This window comes from Choloepus didactylus, chromosome 2 (assembly GCF_015220235.1).
Source record: "Choloepus didactylus isolate mChoDid1 chromosome 2, mChoDid1.pri, whole genome shotgun sequence".
Classification (NCBI taxonomy): Eukaryota; Metazoa; Chordata; class Mammalia; order Pilosa; family Megalonychidae; genus Choloepus; species Choloepus didactylus.
The window spans coordinates 85404444-85423091 of NC_051308.1; the positions used below are offsets into that span (position 1 = coordinate 85404444).

Sequence of the window (18648 nt, forward strand, 5' to 3'; positions counted from 1 at the left end):
CAAGTTCTGTATAGGAGTTGTTAGTGTCACTATATTGATCTCTGCTTTATCAGGAAAACAAGAAGTTCCAGAAGGAGGGAGGGAAAAAATGCTTTTCCATTCATAACAAAAAATAAAAAAAAATAGGTAGTTATGTCTATGGAACAAGGAAATTTAATACAAAGGCACTAAAATTGATATTTAAAAATTTGTCATAATTTGGTCAGAATATTAATTCAACATTCACTTATGATTTCTAAAAATGAGAAAAAATTTTTAAATGGGAAGGTTATCACAAACTCTACAAGTCTGTGAAATACAATAAGGGAAAATCTCACTCCTCAGGGTTAATGCAAAACAAAATACCCATTTTGGGTTAATTCACAATTAATTAAAAGATCATTCCAAAGTAAAAATAAATATATATGAAAAAATTGAAAAAAAAAAAAGAGGGTGATGAATGAACAACTATATGATGGTAGTGTGATCAACTGATTGCATACTTTGGACGATTGTATGGTGTGTGAATAAATCTTAATAAAAAAATAGAAAAGTCTATTTCTACTTTATACTGAGTTCAGTTGTACCTAGAATAATTATCAGCATCATAGAAATAATTCTTTTCAAGGGTAAAAACAAGTAATTTTCATAAAATCATATAACTAGAAAGTAAGTACAACTCTTACCCAATAAACAAAGAAAAGAGATGATTTAAAATCTTCGTTACTCAGAGATACGTCAAAAAGTTCCAAACCAGGCCTGTAACTAGTGGGGAGCTGAAATAATCACATAAAGCCTTTCCATCTCAGCATTCTTTTGTATATAATACTGATTCTCAGTATTGGCTGGTCAGTTTAAAAAGTTACTTTCTTTCAGACTATTTCTTAAGCACTTAAATGATAATGTGAAAAATGACTTAGGCAAGGCATAGGCCAGGTCTCAGGATTAGAACTAAGGATTATCTAATTCTCTTATGATTTCCTTTGCAACTTTAGAAGTCACATCACTCTCTGTTTATGCTCCAGCCTAGGGAAAAAAAAAATCTCTTTCTCCCACTCAAAAAAATATCCCACCAGTTTCTTTATAGAATTGTGATAGGTTTTAGGTAGTAACTTGATAAAAGAACATTTTGCCAAATTTGCACTTCGAAGTTCAGAGGAATTTGAATTTAACATATTTAGTTATATATTTTGAGAATACCACAAGTAAAAATAACATTCCCTAAAACTTAATAACTTATACTGAAAGTGGACATTAACTAGTTAATCTACACAAATTGATAACTTTTTTCTTTAACTTCAGTTCTTGAGGAGAATGTTTTGATTCCTTAGTAGGTGTCTCTAACTCTAAGAAGAAAGGAGAAAAAAACATTCTTTTAGAGAAGAGAAAGACTTACTGGTACTTTGAAGGGTGAGGTATTTGCAGTGTCCATGGAGTTAGGTTTCTCTGACGTACTGGTCCCTGAGATACTCCTTCTGCGGGGGGACCTTTCTGCTGGAACCTCTGGAAAAAAGTAGGAAAAAATTTCTCTTAAACCCAAAATTTAGGATCTTTCACTAAATTGTAAGATAAATATTATTTCTGAACGAAAAGTCAGTTGCTTAAAATTAGGTGCACTGCATTCCATCTCCATGTAATTTGTTTCTTTATCTCTGTGATGTTTGAACTATCAAGATACTAGGGAGAACTGGACCTAGTTAAAATCTGCTTTAGTATGAAAGCTTATACCTTTTTCTTTCTAAAGTTCATATCTGTATCTGAGCACATATAAAAATAATTTCCTTTGAGCCATGCTTAATATCCACAAGTTCACTTAATATTTGCATCTCACAGTGTATGAATCTACTTCTCTATTTGGCAGCATTGTAGGAGTTAATAGAATCAAACTAAATTTCTGATATATTCTTTTGAATAAAATATAGTCTAGTGTTGCATGTATTTTAATGGTAATTGCATAAAGGTCAAAGTTCAGTTTTGTGCAGATAAGATGATTCACCAGACTGCAACCAAAGGGCCATGGGAAGACTGAAAGCTGCTGCTAGGATAAAATCACATATATGCCTATGCAGATATAAAAATAGATCAGCTTCTCCTCGTTCTGGCAATATGACCTTACTAAGATCTTACTCTGGAATCCTAAATCTGTGCAGACTGACCTAATAAGCTTCAGATTTTGCAGATAATCTTCTTCAATCTAATTAGTATAAACTATATTAAGGTTACATTTTAAGATTTTTTTCATAGTGATACATATATATATATGTACATACACATGCGCACACAGATGATAGATATATATATATTATACCTTTATCACAACTGCTTCCCATCTCCAGTTCAACTGACAGACATATAGGAATCCAGCTTCTCAGATAATATTAGATTATCTCAACATGGACAAGAAAGAAAAAACACATCCTAAAAAAAGTATTCTGTGTTCTCTTCCAGATCTTAGAAAAAAAAGAGTAAATTGTGACTCCGGAGACTGACATTTTGATTCCTGCTGTTCCTTTAAAAGACAGATGCAGTTTAAACTTCCATTTCTGGCCTCCTGGCCCCTGGGATCCGTGCTACTTCCACTTAAGAGAAAGCGTTTTTTCTCTCGCTCCCTCCCTCTCTGTGTCTTGCTCTTCCCCCTCCCTCTCTACAGCTTGCAGAGAGAGCAAGCGAGAAAGAAACACACAGGACTGCAGCTATTCAATCAATCGTTCCGACTGCACATCCTCATTAGTTACTTTCAGGCTATTAACAGATGCCCAACCAGTGCCGTCCCCCAGTTAAAGAAAATTTCAGTGTATTATACTAATCTGCAGCAAGAAAAAAACATTTACTGAAATTTATATTCAGCTAGTGCCAAAAGGATACCATTTTACACAGACCCAGTAATGCACACAAATCAATCCTTCCTAAGAAAATCCAATTGGAAGCACTTACCCTATTACTATTTTTGCATGCTGGACACTGAGTTTCTTTTCCATGACTAAGACATATCTTCTCTGTGACATCTTGACCAGTAACACATAAGCCAAATTGCAATACTTCTAATGACTGAGAGACAACGGTGTCTTTTATGCCTGCAGTACAAGAGAGTTCCATGCTATTGCTGTATTTTAAAATTATGAGCAATAACTGTAAGTCTCTTAACTCCTCTGTAACCATCAGTGGTTAAATGAGCCTTAATGTACAAAGCCATTTTCAGAATTAGGCACACATGACTTCTAATGCACATCTTTGAAAAATGGCAGTGTAATTAGCTCAGATTCATGCAAATGGCACAAAGCACTGAATTTAAGCAAATCAGCTTGCCAAATTACATTGAACAAGACCTTCAGACTTCAGGAACATGACTTTACAGAGTGACTATCCAAGTTAGGCAATTCTGTGTCTGTGGGTGGGGGAGGGAGCAGGCAAGTGGTGAGAGGGACTGGTGAAAGTAGAAGAAAATCTAATATATCTCCTAATAATTGCCTGTAAAGGCAGCCTCATATCAAATTAGAGTATTGAGTAGTATTACAATATAGTATATTTCAATCTCTGAATAATCGATGGAGAAACTAAAGTGAAACAAAAATGGTAAGTTCCATTAGCAGGATAAAATGTTCTAGTAAACAGTTTTCAATGCTGTTTTGCAATGCTCTGGCTAAGGAAAAATTTGAAACTCACTTCCTCACTTTCTTCTAAACATCTAATTTTAGTTTGTAGGCATATTAACTCATTAAATTAATATATTCCAATGCTTTGGAATTTGAAATTATATTGGCTAAAATAAGCAACCACATTTCAAAGGTTACTTGTACCTTCTTTTCTCTTTTAGATTCCCTTTGTTTCAAATTAAAAAAAACAACCAAAAAACAACTTTGATGTTATTGGGTCTGCCAGAAAAGAGAAATTAAATAATTCTTGAAGTCTGAACAACTGCCACTGAAGAGAGGAAAGAAGGGAAATCAGGTAAGTTAAATCAACTCATGATAGAGGAAGAAGTCTCCACTATGTCACCTTCTCTGCCCCCATGATAATGCACCTTGTCTGCTGCTACAGAACGGGCCTCTGAAATACCCAGGTTGTTTAGTTCTCAGAAGATTCATACTATTTTAAAGCAGGCAGAAGAGTATATACCTCAAAAACCAATGCCCACTTAGAAACAGAGGAGCCGCACCAGCAAGAGCAGAATTAACAACCTGCTGGATCAGTTGCACACAGGCCTGCATATTAAACTGGTCCAGCTACCTTTAACTTTAAATCTCCAAACACAAAAGAAAATTGCTACTGTGCTCTTAAAGGTAGATTTCTGCTGAGTTGGAAGGAAAATCTATACTAGTTTCAGTAGGCCAGAATTAGATAGTTGTCTCTCCTTTACCCACTCATGCTACATACGATTGCATTATTTTCACCTGTTGTAAAATCAATGTTTCTTTCATAGTCATAATATTTAATTTAGTCATTTTTAAATATGCTTCACTTTCTGAGACTGAGAGAAGAGACACACAATACTGTTTCAGTGGATAAAGTTCTGAAACTACTTCGCTCACTTCATCAACCCCTGAAAATACTATATTTTAGCTTTGGATTGAAAGGCAAAAAAGTTATAAAAAGCTATTTCACGTCTTAAATTTCTCTCTTCATTTCTTTTGCCGTTAGGTATGAACTGAGATGAGGTAATGACTTATAATGATGAGAGATAACCTCCAACACAGCCCCAAATAGGATGGTGCATTGAACAGAGAACATCCGGGTGCTTTTCTTAGCAGCTCTGCCAACTATCTGAGAGATTTTGTATAAGCCATTTCACCTTTCCTGCCTAGTCTTCATCATTTGACAAACTGGATTATTCAGAGCAATTAGAGACCTACCACTGATGAAATGGGATTAATGAGTTTATAAGCTTTGGTACAAAATTTGCTTTTTGGAAGAAAGGGGTTCTCTAAATCCGAAGCGTAGCTGTATAACATCATTTCCTCAACATAGGCATTTTCCTCTTACATGTCTTGTAAGCTGGAAATCTAGGTCAATGTGCTTTCTTTAAAAAGTATGACAAAGAAATTGACAACTTGATAATTATAGGGGTAATGGCACTTTGGGTGGAGGATGTGCCGGTTCAACAAATAGAAGTCAGCCTCTGCCTTAGAACCTAATATTGTGCTCATGGCTTTTAGTTCATTTATCAGGAGACAAATGACAAAATATTTCTGAATCTCCTGTAAGGAAAGAAAATACATATGTATTTGGGGGAACCCTTAGGAGCTCTTTATTTATTTATTTTTTAAGTTGGGTGAGGCAGTGAAGTACATCTAGATATAAAGAAAGGAGAACTAAAAGAAGGCACACAACAGAAATGACCAAAGCAGTGACAGCAACCTCCAAAAATGAAGGTGGATCTTGGAAGGATTCACAGTTTTGATTTTACAACTGGTAGAACCACCTAGGCTGAGAATGAAGCTGGAATGTTTTCTCATAAATATATTTGAAAAGATGATGCTGACACTTCCTGTAACAACAACAACAACAACAACAACAACAAAACCAACCTGAGTAGTTCCTAAAATTTGTCTCAGAATAAAATCTTTTGGGGGATTAGAGAGCCTAATTAGCTTTGGTAACAGATCTCATAGTTTTTCATGCTTTAGAGAAAACTGCTTTTATTTGTAACCATCTGAAGCGTTTTAGACTAGGGACAAAAATCAAGCCCAAATGTACCTATGTGTCGAACTACAATCACCGATTTTTCTAAGTATTTTGATCACATGTAAACATAGTGTTACACAATTTGACAATATGTATCAAAAAGCCTTAAAATTTTATATACCCTTTCCCCAGTGATTCCACTTTTGGGGGTTTTTCTAAGTGAAATAGTCAAATGCTCAAAAGGGGTGTATATAAGGATGTTCAGTGCAGTATTTTAATAAAAGTCAAAATATTGAAACTTTTTACATGTCTGTCAGGGATGGAGTAAAGAAATTATGATACATTCATATAGTAGACTACACTGACATTAAAAATGATGATGCTATATTAGTACAGAAAGGTATTCATAATTTTAAATTGAAGAAAAGCAAGTAAAGAGAACAGTGTGTTGCATTAAAAAAGTGTGTCAAATATGGTCCCATTTTTGTACAAATATATTTATGCATAAAAAGAAGTCTAGAAGGACATTCTCCAAAATTTTAAAGAATGATTTTTTTTTTTTTGGAGATAGTGGATTATGGATTATTTTCTTGTTGCATTTCTGCATTATCTAAGTTTTTTTTTTTTTTTACAATAAAAATGTATTGCTATTATAGTTAAATTTTTCTTTAAAAATTCAGTTTTATTTTTTACAAGAATCACATATTACCATTCTCTGTTGTATTTTCTCTCCCTAGATCAGAACCTGGCATAGAACAGATGGTTTAAGACATATTTTTTGAATGAATAAATAAAAGAATCTGGCTACAAAACAAAAAACTGGTACCATAAAGTATAAAATAATTAAGTTCTGCTTTTAACTTCGTCTTCCATAAACAACTTCGATGAATCAAATAATTTTACTTACCCAACTATGAATACTTTAGGTGATTAAAAAACTCTACCTCACCAGTGTCATGGCTCTTTCTTACTTACATCAATGATTTCTTGTATCTTTTGGTACTTGGACATATAATTTCTGGTTATTTAAATTTTTATGTGTATATGCCACATCTCCCCTAAAGAGACTGTTAGCTAGTCTTAAGACAAGCTAGCCATGAGGGTAGGGCAGTTATTGTAGTTCTTTTGTACCCTACTACCACCAACACATTCCCCCCACCCCCTTCCAACTTAGTCCTACCACCATCTGAGGCCTACCTGAGTATCAGGTACTTAACTGTAGGAGTTTAGCAAGTATTTCTTAAATTCTATTGAAGTCAAATTACTGCTTGTGAATTCACATTTCTTAATGAGCTAAAATTATCCATTTTATATGTGTCTGTGTGTGCTTATATCACATAAGAATTCATTCATAAATTCAACTAATATTCATTGAACATCTTTTCTATGTACCAGGCAGGGGTACTGAGTAAGAAAAATAGAGAAATAGCGCTGCCTTTGTGAGCTTATATTCTAGTCGGGGAGGCAAACAAGAACCAACACTGTATGTTAGAAGACAGTATTTTTTGGGGGGGTGAGGTGGGGTGGAGAAAAAGTAGGACAGTGTAAGGGAGATGAAGAGGCATAGTAGTTTTAAAAAGGTAGTTGCATAGAGAAGCTGAGGTATGAGCCAATACTTAAGGAGGTGAGGAATTCAACCTTGCAGATTCACGAGGGAAGAACACTGCAGGCAGAGGAAGCCAGGACCAAGATTCTAGGGTAGAGTGCAGCAGCGTAGAGTGCAGCCAATAGGATTGGTGTCAGTGAGTGGCGACAAGTAGTGGGAAATAAAGTCTGAGAGGAATGGGGGAAGGGTGCACAGATCACTGTAAAGACTTTGGCTTTTACTGTGAAATCAAATCAGCTGGTCAAAAACCCTTCAACAAAAGGCACAAATCACAAAGAAACCCTATGGAAAAGATACATTTATTGGTACTTTCTTCATTAGTTACTCGTCAGGATTTTGAAAATGAATACGATTGAGAATAAATGCAGAATATTTTTAAGTTTGAAGAAAGAGTAAGGGGAAATGTCTATCTTGTTAATTGAGGATTAGGATCTAAAATTCTCCAAAAATATCTTAAATAAGTAAGGCAATGGTTACATAATGTCATTAGAGCCAAAGGTTATCTATAAGCATCAACTCCATTTACCTTTTGTTCGAGCACATTTAACCAAAATTCATATATACACACACATATGAAGGTTTTTTCAAAAAAGTTATACTTAACAGGGTAGCTAAAAAGTCATGAATCCTGAGAATGTCCACACTTTTAAAATTAGTTACCATATTTTAAAAAAAAAGCAGGTAGAGCAAATGATTTAAAAATACTTTTTTTAAAAAAGAAAAAGACAGAATATAAGAGTTATTTAAGCACCTCTTCTGTGAATAATTTGTCCAGGGGGAAATATATTTACAGTAACTTTAACTAATATTGAGTGTTTTCTATGTACTAAGCACTGGGTCTAATATCTATCTTATTTAAATGTGCAGCAGTTTCTGAGGTAGTAATGATTATCACTAGCTTTGACGAGGGTGGGGCAAAATTTTTAAGAGAATAACCTTACCATTGTGAAAATAAATTCATAAAATTCAGCAATATAGTTGAACAAAATATAGAAAATATTTATAAAGTTTTAATTTGATGGACAAGGATGTAAGAAGCCAAAATATCCTGCTCACAGCAAAATTCTCAAATTATGAGACCAGAAAAACATTACATGTTCACAGATACAGTCACTTTTGGCATATATAGTATGTCTGAACACTTCACATTAATAGCAACCCAAGACAATTCCTAGTAATTTTGTGTACTGAATTATAAAAAATGAATGAATGTGAAGCTCTGCCAATTATAATTACTCAAAGGCCCCTTTAATATTTTTGATGGTGTATTTAGGAAACAAGTGTTCTAATGTTATTCTCAAAAGGGGAATTCTTCAGTTCACTTTAAGAAACCTTTTTAAAAATCAATAACATTTCAACAAAGCATGATAAAAAATTGAGTATACACTAAACTGTGTGTAATCATTCAAGTCACTGAAATTTCAGCATGTAGAGTGCTGCTGTGAATGGGTCCATTTCACTGTCATCCTAGTTCCCTTGTATTGTGTAAATGATGACAACATTAAATAGGATGAGATGTTGATGGCTCAATTTATTAATGAACGGGATAAACAAATTATGCTGTAGATTGTAAATTAGGAGAATTCTCCTCCCATATGATTCTCCTCCCATAAGAGGCACAGAAGTTGTTTAAAAAACAATAGGAAGGAAGGAATAGTAATAGGAAATGGGTTGGTATCTCTTTAATAAAGAGGGGCTTTAATAACAAGTGACAAAAAGTGAAAAAAAAAAGGCTTTTATGAAAATGAAGCTTTATATATTTTGTTGGAGGACTCCTAAAGATAATGGGAACTTAAAGGTGGCAGTAAAGAACAATGTTATAAATGAAAAGTGACAAGAGTAAAGAAAAGAAAATTACATACTGTACTTATATAGCTGATAACACCATAGCACCTGGGTGTTCTACAGACTTCATCCACTATTTTCAACAGGACATTTTCTACTGTATCCCACTTTTACTGCTTTAAAGCCTATATATGCTGACAGTCACTGGTAGTCACCACCATTCAGCTGCTCTGAAATACAAATCTCCAGAGTCACTTTAATTTCATCCAATTTGTATCACTTTGACTGTAGTACTTCACTCAAACGAGCAGTCCTTTCAAGTTTGCATGTCCTTGACATTTACTTCAAAATATGCGAGTTGGTACAAAGTGCAGAAATGTAGAGAATTCTCAGAAAGCAAAGCTGTTTTGTCTCCCTCACCTTCTCTTTGCTTCCACAAATTTATTCTTTGTTGTTATTATTTTTTTAAACATTTCTTCTTGTTAACAGGAGAAAAGATTTCTCCCTGGACAAGGAATTCAAACATACACAAGTATTCTGTTTTTTCAACATAGTGCTTCACATGATGATGCTGGATGAGAGGGTAAAGAATATTTTTAGGGCAAATAATGCTCTCAACTGGAAGGGCTAAGAAAATAGTTCAGGGATATTTATGTGGTATCTGAAGTTTAACATACAAAGCATGTATCTGGTTTTTAGTGATAACAACCAGGGATCTTAATGATAATGATATAAATAATAACTACAACACCAAACTTTCATTAATTATGCCTTACTACAGGCTAAGCATTTGTTTATGAGTTACTTCTTTAGTTCTCACAACAACTCCTTTGAAGTAGGACTTATTCCCATTTTACAGATCAGGAGAAAAGGAGATTTCTATTACTCTGCACACATTTGCACAGCTGGTCAAATGCAGAATGCAGTCTGGACTGTATTTTATTAAAGCCTGTTCTTTTAATCACCACACATGCTGTACTGTTCTCCTTGTATTTTGTATAATGGGCTGTAATGGAGAAAAAGTAAAATATATAATCGTGGAGATTCCAGTTTTCTCATTTCTTCCTAAAAGTAACTTGAAGAACTTTAATAATTTGCACACCAGTTTTCATATTTTAAAAGAGAAACAAATCATACTCTTTGAGGAATAACTTATTGCAAACAAAACCCTTAAAAGAAAATTCTCAATTTTGGGACAATAATGCTGAAAATAATATTCTAGCCAGGAAATACAGAGAGATGAGACAGTGGGGTAAAGAGGGAGAAAGACTACTTGATTAATAATAAGACAGGAAACAAGCTACAAAGAATATCTACTACTGATTCCTTAAATTAAAAAGTAACAAAAGCCCTCCAAAAAAATAACCTGTCCTTCAATGCTCCTGAAGAGAGCTACTAAAGATTACTAAAGTAGTCTTCAGTTCACCTACTTGAGGAGATAACTATTTAGACAAATTCTGAGGCAATTCTAGATAAAAAGCATTAAGAACTCAGGTTTTGCAAAGAAAAATCTCTAAATAACTAAGAAAGCATTGTTCAGCATAAAATGACTGTTTTGAGCCTTTCAATCTAGTTATATGTAAGGTTGTCTTAATCTTACAGCTTTGTTCTGATGAGTTTATATTTTGTCATCACTGAGGAAGATATCTTTTTAATCTACGCAATGATCTAAGACCTTTAAACTTTTTCTATAACAGAATATGTTCTCATTATTAATGTTTCATATTATTAATGAATATATGAATATAGAATTGTGGGTATAATCTATTTATTCATAACAGGATTTCAGTATTCAGTGAACATAAAAAAAAAAAAAAAGATTCAGTCCTTGATTACACCAGGGTCCTTTATGGCCAGCTTGGGTTTGATTTCAAAGCAGACATTAATAGAAGGTTTGGAGAGAGAAAATACACAAATATTTAGAACTCTAATGTACAGACAAAAATGTAATTATTTGCTGAGGACCAACTATGCAATGACACTATATGAAAACACAAATGTTTACACTTGACATCAAATTCTTATTACTGAGGGTAACAGAAAAGGGAGGAGCCTACAATGCTGATTTGTACGCCAATGGCCACCAAACACTGAAAAGTTGCTCTTCAAAATGTCTGTTGACTTTACCCAGTCCTCTTCATTTTTACTACCACCTATCATCCGAGTTCAGGACTTTTTATCTTCTTAGGCAGATTATGGCAGCACTGTCCTAATTGATTTCACTGACTCCTATCTCTCTCTGCTCAAAGCTATCCACTCGCCATTACCAGATCAATCACCCTAAAACATTGCTTTCTTGATGCAATTACCTTCCTGGAGATCTCGAGACAGTCAGCCTGGAATTGAGATTTAAAAAAAAAAAAAAAAAAAAAAAAAAAAAAATCACCCTGCCCTTATCCTACATATTCACTCTTTTCTTTTAACATTCCCAACAAACTATCTCAGATGACCTCTGATCTCAAACTGGCCATATTCATTTCCCCATGTCTGGCTTTGATAATGCTTTTCACCTTTATGCCAAATCTTAGGTCATCCGCAATATCAATTTCAATTCATCTATTTCCATAAAACAAGGCCCAATATTCACATTCCTTTTTTTGTTTTCCAATTAATACATTTATTTGGGTCCATATCATTTGATTATATATGTTCTCTAGTTTTGGATACCAAAATATTTTCCTGCCCAGTACTAGCATTCTGCAACTGACAATTCGTGCTGCAAGATTTGAATAATGGTGAGTTTGTCTAAATTCTCAAATAAAAGAATTTTTAACAGATAGAATTCTCTCAATCTTAAGTATTTTTCCTGTAATGTTTTCTTAAGCCGTTTGCATACATTCTTGCTTGTCTGTTAACTGGACTTAGTCTGGACACCTCCCCCACCCCCAGCGCAACTTAACAGACACATGTGCTCATAATTAAGATTCTGTTAAGCTGAACCATATAGCAATTTCATAGGATTCAACTTAAAAACCTAACACAATTATTATTAATTTTTTCTAGCTATTTCTAATTCACATGGAATTAAATTCTATCAACTAGGCAAGTTTAAGAATAACACTCGTCTATGCATATTCACTTGAATCTTCAGTTATGTAGTTGAAATTTTGATAAATAAGCTTCACGGGAAGTTAGGTTTAAACCATTTTGAGGTTTTCCCTTCTATGTATCATTCTCTTTGAAAATTCACAAATTTCCAAGTTTTAAGACACTTAAACAAAATTAAGGAAGTTTAAGTCTTGATATCTTATTCATTTTCATTTTCTTTAGATATCTGTTCAGTTATATTAGCTTTAGTTTTTTATTTGCATGTTCATAAAAAGCAAAATTTTGAAAGCGTTTCTTTTGGTAAAATGTGAGATGCCACTTGATGAAATAACACACTTCTGTTTTTTTTTTCCCTAAGGAAATTCCCATAAACAAAGGATGCAAGACTTAAAACTATATTCTATTTTATCAATAGTAAATTTACTAAATTATATTTTTCTCTAAAATATCCATTTGTGTAACTTTTCAAATTTATTATCATAATGCTGTTTATGACAGTTTCCTATTTTTGCCATCTCTGCTTTTTCTGTAATTATGTCCCCTTTTTCATTTCTAATTTTGTTTATTTGTGCTTCTCTTTTGTCTTGATCGAATCTTGACAGTTTTATCAATTTTCATTAGACTTTTAAAAGAAACAACTCTTGGCTTTGTTAATTCTATTAAGCTTATTTCTTTTCCATTCCACTATTACAGGCTTTATTAATTTAATATTATATTTATATTATTTAATATTATATTTATTAATTAATAATATTTATTTATTTCCCCTAAACTTTCTTTAGCTTTATTCTTTCTTTTTCTAACTTAAATTAAATGCTTAGTTCATTAATTTTTATGCTTTCCATCTTTTGATATAAAATAGTGACCACAAATTTCTCTTAGTTGTTTTAGCAATATCCCACAAATTTTGATATACAATATTTTTAGGATTGCTCAAGTATTTATAACTTCCATTATGATTTTTTCTTCAACTAAAGCATAATTTATAAATAACTTCTGAAGTTTCCAAAAGTAAGTTTTTTGTTACTAATTTCTTAGCTCAACTCTGCTCAGAGAATGTGATATGAAGACTCTGAGATTTGTTGAGATTGTCAGTCTACTGTCAGTTTTCATAAAGATTCCATACGTGCTTGAGAAGAATGTCTAATTGTTGGACTCAGGATTCTATATATGTCCATTAATTAAAGCTTATTAGTTATACTTTTTAAAATCTTCTATATCCTTACTAATTGTCTCCAGACATGATCACAGATTTATCAATTTCTTAATATAATTCTGTCAAGTTTTGCCTTATAAATTTTGAGTCTTTGTTATTGGTGCACATAAGCTTAGAATTGTTATATCTTCCTGGTGGTTTGTACATTTTATCATTACAAAGGATCTCCTTTATACTTGGAAATGCTTTTGACATAAAGTTCTCTTTTATCTCATTTTCATAGCCACACCAACTTTCTTTTAATTAGTATTTGCCTGATATTTTCTCAAACCTTTTACTTTCAGCTCTTTTGAATCCTTCTGTTCTACATGTCTCTCATTAACACCATTTTTAAAAAGCCCAGTCTAACCATCTTTACATTTAACATTTTCATATATTGTGTTTTCTGATATAACTGGATTTTTTTTATTTTTGCCATCTTATTGTGCTTTCTATTTACTTTTTTTTCCATGCTTTTTTTCCTGAATGTGCCTTTTCTCAGATTGATCAAGTTTTTAAGATTCCATTTTCTCCTCTACTGTATTTGAAATCATGCACTCTATTTCTTCATTTTAGTAGTTGTCCTTAATGTTTAACATGAGTAGTTAAGGACTAAAGTTAATAATGATTTCTATTCTTCTCTTGAATAATTCAACTATCTTAAAATACTTCAACTCTAGTGAGCCCCTTCCTATCTTATGTATTACTGTTTCCCCCTACTTTAGTTCTACCTTACCAGGGCTGTGGTTATGAATTCTCAGATTTTTAACTATCCTCCATTAGTTCAAACTAACATAAATAAGATTTTTTTGTCTATTATTTTTGTCCCTGAGCAGATTTCTTTCCTATTTTCACTTTTATTGAGGGTATAATTGATCAAGAGACTCAGCCTTTTGGGGCAGGGTGGGGTGGGCCTTTCAGTTCCAATTCCCCACTTTGTGTGGATCCTAGGCCCATCTCCTATCTTGTGGCTATTAAAATTCGACCCTGTGGAATTCTGAGATTGGCAAATGTTCTCAGGACAATTTATTGTGGGGTTTTTAGTTCTTTGGTGTATGTGTATGTGCGTGTTTCTTCTCTTCCTGGGGATTTTTTTCCTTTTTGAAAGTCCATACATTTATTTTAATATAGGATTTCTAGTTGTTTTGTATCATTTTCCAGGATAGCTAATCTGCCACATGGCCAGATATGGGCATCTTAATTTTTGTATTTATTTTCCCTCTGATGTTAGGTGTAATTTTAGGAATCAGGCAAAAGTTGTCAATACCTAATAATTAAATATAAACAAAAGAGTCATTCAGAAATTCAAAAATGCTTAAGCTTTGTCAAATTTATATTCTGTTTTAAATAGAATTATTGTATCACTTAAATGATCTCAATGACACGAAGTGAAATCACTTAAATTCAGTCTAGAAAATGTTAGCAGTGGTACAAAATAAACATTGAGTATTTTCCTTCTTATTCTAGAATTTGGAAAACCCAATCATAATCCACTGTATCATAACTGCAAATGCTACCAATGTACCTGAAATGGAACTTGCAGATATGGGAAGAGAAAATAGTAGCGGGGTAAGAAGAAAAAAGGTGGAGCTGACAGAATAATTTGGACTATTTTCAAAAGGGACTGAATCTGAATCTTTTGGGTATTTGGATAGCATTCAATCATTCAAAAAAAAAAAAAAAAGAATTATTAAGCACCTATTGAATGCTATTCTGCAAAATGTCAAAGTATTAAGAGAAGATGCCTATCCTGCAGTAGTAGAGGAACACTAGATGGGCACAAAAATAGTATCATAAATGGGTTCACATATAACTAACTACAATGCAAGTTTGAGTGTGATAAATCCCATAACATTACCATATGGCTACTATCACCCTACTTTCCCTACTTCCATACTTTCCACTGCTAATTTTCCATTGCTAAATCTCTATATGCATCTTGTTCCCTGTATGAGTTTCAACTTTCTTCCCTCAACAGGTTAATCCCATGCCCTCAGTCCTGCCCTCAAGTCCAAATCCATGAAGGATTTTGTTCTCTCAATTATTTGCTTCTCTTGTGGGTTCAATATTTTGCTCTCTCCTCTACATAAAAATGTTCACAAGTCTCCTCAGTTTTAAAAAGGACACCCTTTATTTTCTTGCAGTCACAGATTTTTCCATGCAAGAGCTTTTTGCCTGTGGCTTCCACTGTCTCAAAACCTACTCTCTCTCTCAATGCTATAAAATGTGACTCCCCACCAACCACCAGCTTTTGGAGTTAATTTCACAGGTCATCAACAGTCTTCCGTCAAATCCAGTGGTCTTTTCTAACTTCTCTAGCTTGTGTAATCAATGACATTATTTGCCATATTACTGACCTTTTCTACCTTAACTTCTTTGACACCATACCATCTTGGCTTTCCTCCTACCTTTATGGTCCCTCCCTCTGTATTTTCCTCTTTCTCTCCACTCCTTCCACCATGCTTCCAACTTTGAAGTTCTTCAAAGTTCACTCCCTGCCCTCTGTTTTTTTCTTTGTGGTCTCTCAATAGTAGATCACCTATAGATGCTTAGAGCTTCAACTGTCTTTCTTCTCTAGATGAATGGCCTACCCAAATCCTGCTCTCTACTTTGGACTTTATTTCCCAATCACTAGATCTGTATTTCTGTCTGGATGTCTACTAGTAACTTCACACTCAATTTGTCTAAATAGAATTCCCCATCTTCCCTAAAAAACTGGGTCCCTTTCCTAACTTCTCTTTTGGTTAAAAGTACCACCATCCTCCCAAGTTCAAAAATTGTCTTTGACTCATTTTGCTCCTGATTCTCCCAATCTGTCATCAATTCTGCTCTCTATCAGGGAGGCATTCAATATCTAGTGTTAATAATATATAAACAAACCAACAATTATAATATAGAGGAAAGTAGTGCTAAAATAGAAGTACGTATCTCTACCAGTACTTCTTATGCTTTCTAACTGGTTTAACTGCTTTCTAATTGGTTTAACTGCAATAGCTTTCTAACTGGTTTAACTGCTTCCAGTCTCTTCACCTGCCTTCCTACCTTCATATACTTTCTGAAAAAAACTACACTGATCATATATTTTTCTTGCTCAAGAATCTTTAATTCTTTTGTACTGCTCTCAGGATAAATTGTCATTCATTAGCCTGGCATGAAAGACCCTATACAGTGAGTCCCCAAATATCTTTCAAGTATCATTTCTCATTACTTTTTTACATGAATTCTCCATTCTTTTCAAATCAGTTTACTCAAATGTCCTAAACTTAACTTAATATTCTTCCAGACACTCCTTTCATCAGAAAACACTATGATTTCCAGAAAAATTTATTTTATCCTTTAAGATTCAGATCAAACCTATCTCAGTAAAGCAGTCTCAGCTAACCTAACCAAAAATGATGTCTCCCCTCTCCAAACTCTCAAAGCAATTTTTGCCTGGATAAATAATTTCACAATCAGGTACTGTCTTATTATATTTCCTCCAGTTGTATTGAATTATATATTCAAGTTGTCTTGAATTATCATTTAATCTTTCTCATTTAACTTACACATAGTTCATGTTTTCCCTTTAGTCAAACTCTATGCTTCTCATGAATTGCTTTAACTTACACTTCTTGGTATTCAACCACAGTACCTAGTACAGTATCTTAAACATAATATTTGTTCATGTGATATATTACTATAGAAAAGATAACTATTATTTCTGTTTGGAGTGGTAAATGAAGATCTTATGGAGGAACTATGTGTAAATACATTACAAATGTTAACCTAGGATATGATCAAATTTGAAACAGGTTTTAGAAAGCAGTTTGGATGAAGGAACATTGCCAATAGAAGAAACAGTACATGCAAAGGTAGAAAAAGCAATGTTTGTTCAAGAGATAGAAAGTTGGCTGGAATGGAGAGTGTTTTTTGTTTTGTTTTGTTTTGTTTTCAAAAGGATTAATGAGAAGTCAGGTGGAGGGGCTAGAATAGTTCCAGAGCAAGGAGTTTTTGACTTTATCTGATATGTGATGAGAGGGGCATCGAAGGAAGGCTTTTGAATAGAATAAACAGGGCACAATTTTATGAAGTGTCAACAAACTAGAAATGCACTAAATTAATGGGAAGGACTACACATCAGTTAGGTGGCTATTATTCAGAAGTAAAGTAGTATAGCCTAATCAGCAAAAAGTACTTTTCCTGCATCTCCCTCCTAGAGGGAAATCTGCCTTAAAATTCCTTAGGCAAAGAAAACTTAATTTGACAGTTTACTTGACACAATGTCTCTTTTTGTACTCATCCTAGATTTACCATAAAGTAGATTTGGTTTTCTTATTTTTCTCTTGGCATCTTCATCAGGAAAAGCATGTTCATCGGGAAAAGCACAAGCAAATGACTCCCCACAAAGGCATTGCTTAATTCTCAAACTATCTATCACAAACTATATCTGAGATAGTTATACCCTAGTTCCACCAGAGGAGTTTAGTAAATTGCTGTTTATCCACAGATGGAAGTATTTGTTACCTATGGTCAGGAGAGGGCTTTAAACCTAAAAATAGGAACTGCTGTCATACAAGGCTCAGCTCTGCCACAGTAGAGCATGGATACATTCATAGTTGTCTATTTACTCAGCAGCTAAACTTCTTGTTATAGCCTTTTAGCAGAATCACGACTCTGACTTAACTATGTTTTACCTATTACTTATGCTCAAGTTGCCTTTCATTAGATGGATAATTGGGAGTTGACTACAACATAATAATTTGTGGGAATTAACACTTTTTTCTAAGCATATTGTAACATCTTTGGTCTTTATCATCTCCATCTACAGATAAATAGGAATTTACTAACTCCCCCAACCAAAGGAGGGCAGTGGGAGCAGGGTCAGGTGGTGTGAGGAGGGCAGGGGACAAACCATAGCACTCATCCTATTTATTCTTTTTAGGAATACTGGGCAATGGCCAAAAAAAGAAATAAATTAATTTTGAGGCTAGATGATTAGAATTCATAAAAGTATCATGCAAAAGCAAGGAAAAAGATGTTTAATAACTCTGCCTTTCTTTCCCATGGTGTAGTTGGGTCTAAAAGGGTTGCACATTTGCATTTCTTCACTGATGATCCTCTATGTGTATGGGTGCATGTGTAGGGGGTAGAGGGATGGGGAGCAAGTAGAAAGAGACAGACTTCAGAGAAATGAGGACTTAAGAGGTATATGTATTTCTTAAAGTCATCCAAATGCTCAAGATAAATGACGCTGCAAGAAACAAAGAATAGGACTAATATTTAAATATATCTACTGAGTCTTTATATAATCAGAAAAGACTCAATTAGAATGCCCTTTACATCTAAACTGCATGAAAAAAAGGAAAACATTTATAGAATGTTAAAATTGACAACAGAATTGAATGAAATAAAACAAAAAAGAAACTTAAGTGGA

At 33.6% G+C, this 18648-nt stretch overlaps 1 protein-coding gene across 6 annotated transcripts in view; it reads right to left on the reverse strand.

Annotated features, from left to right (window-relative positions):
* The window catches only part of RASAL2 (RAS protein activator like 2), a 531908-nt gene that overhangs the window by 115151 nt on the left and 398109 nt on the right, over positions 1–18648 (reverse strand). For all 6 annotated transcript variants that reach the window (XM_037825276.1, XM_037825274.1, XM_037825275.1 and 3 more), the window contains one exon: positions 1376–1482. In XM_037825276.1, coding sequence (XP_037681204.1) covers positions 1376–1482 — 107 coding nt within the window. The remainder of the gene's footprint in view (positions 1–1375; positions 1483–18648) is intronic.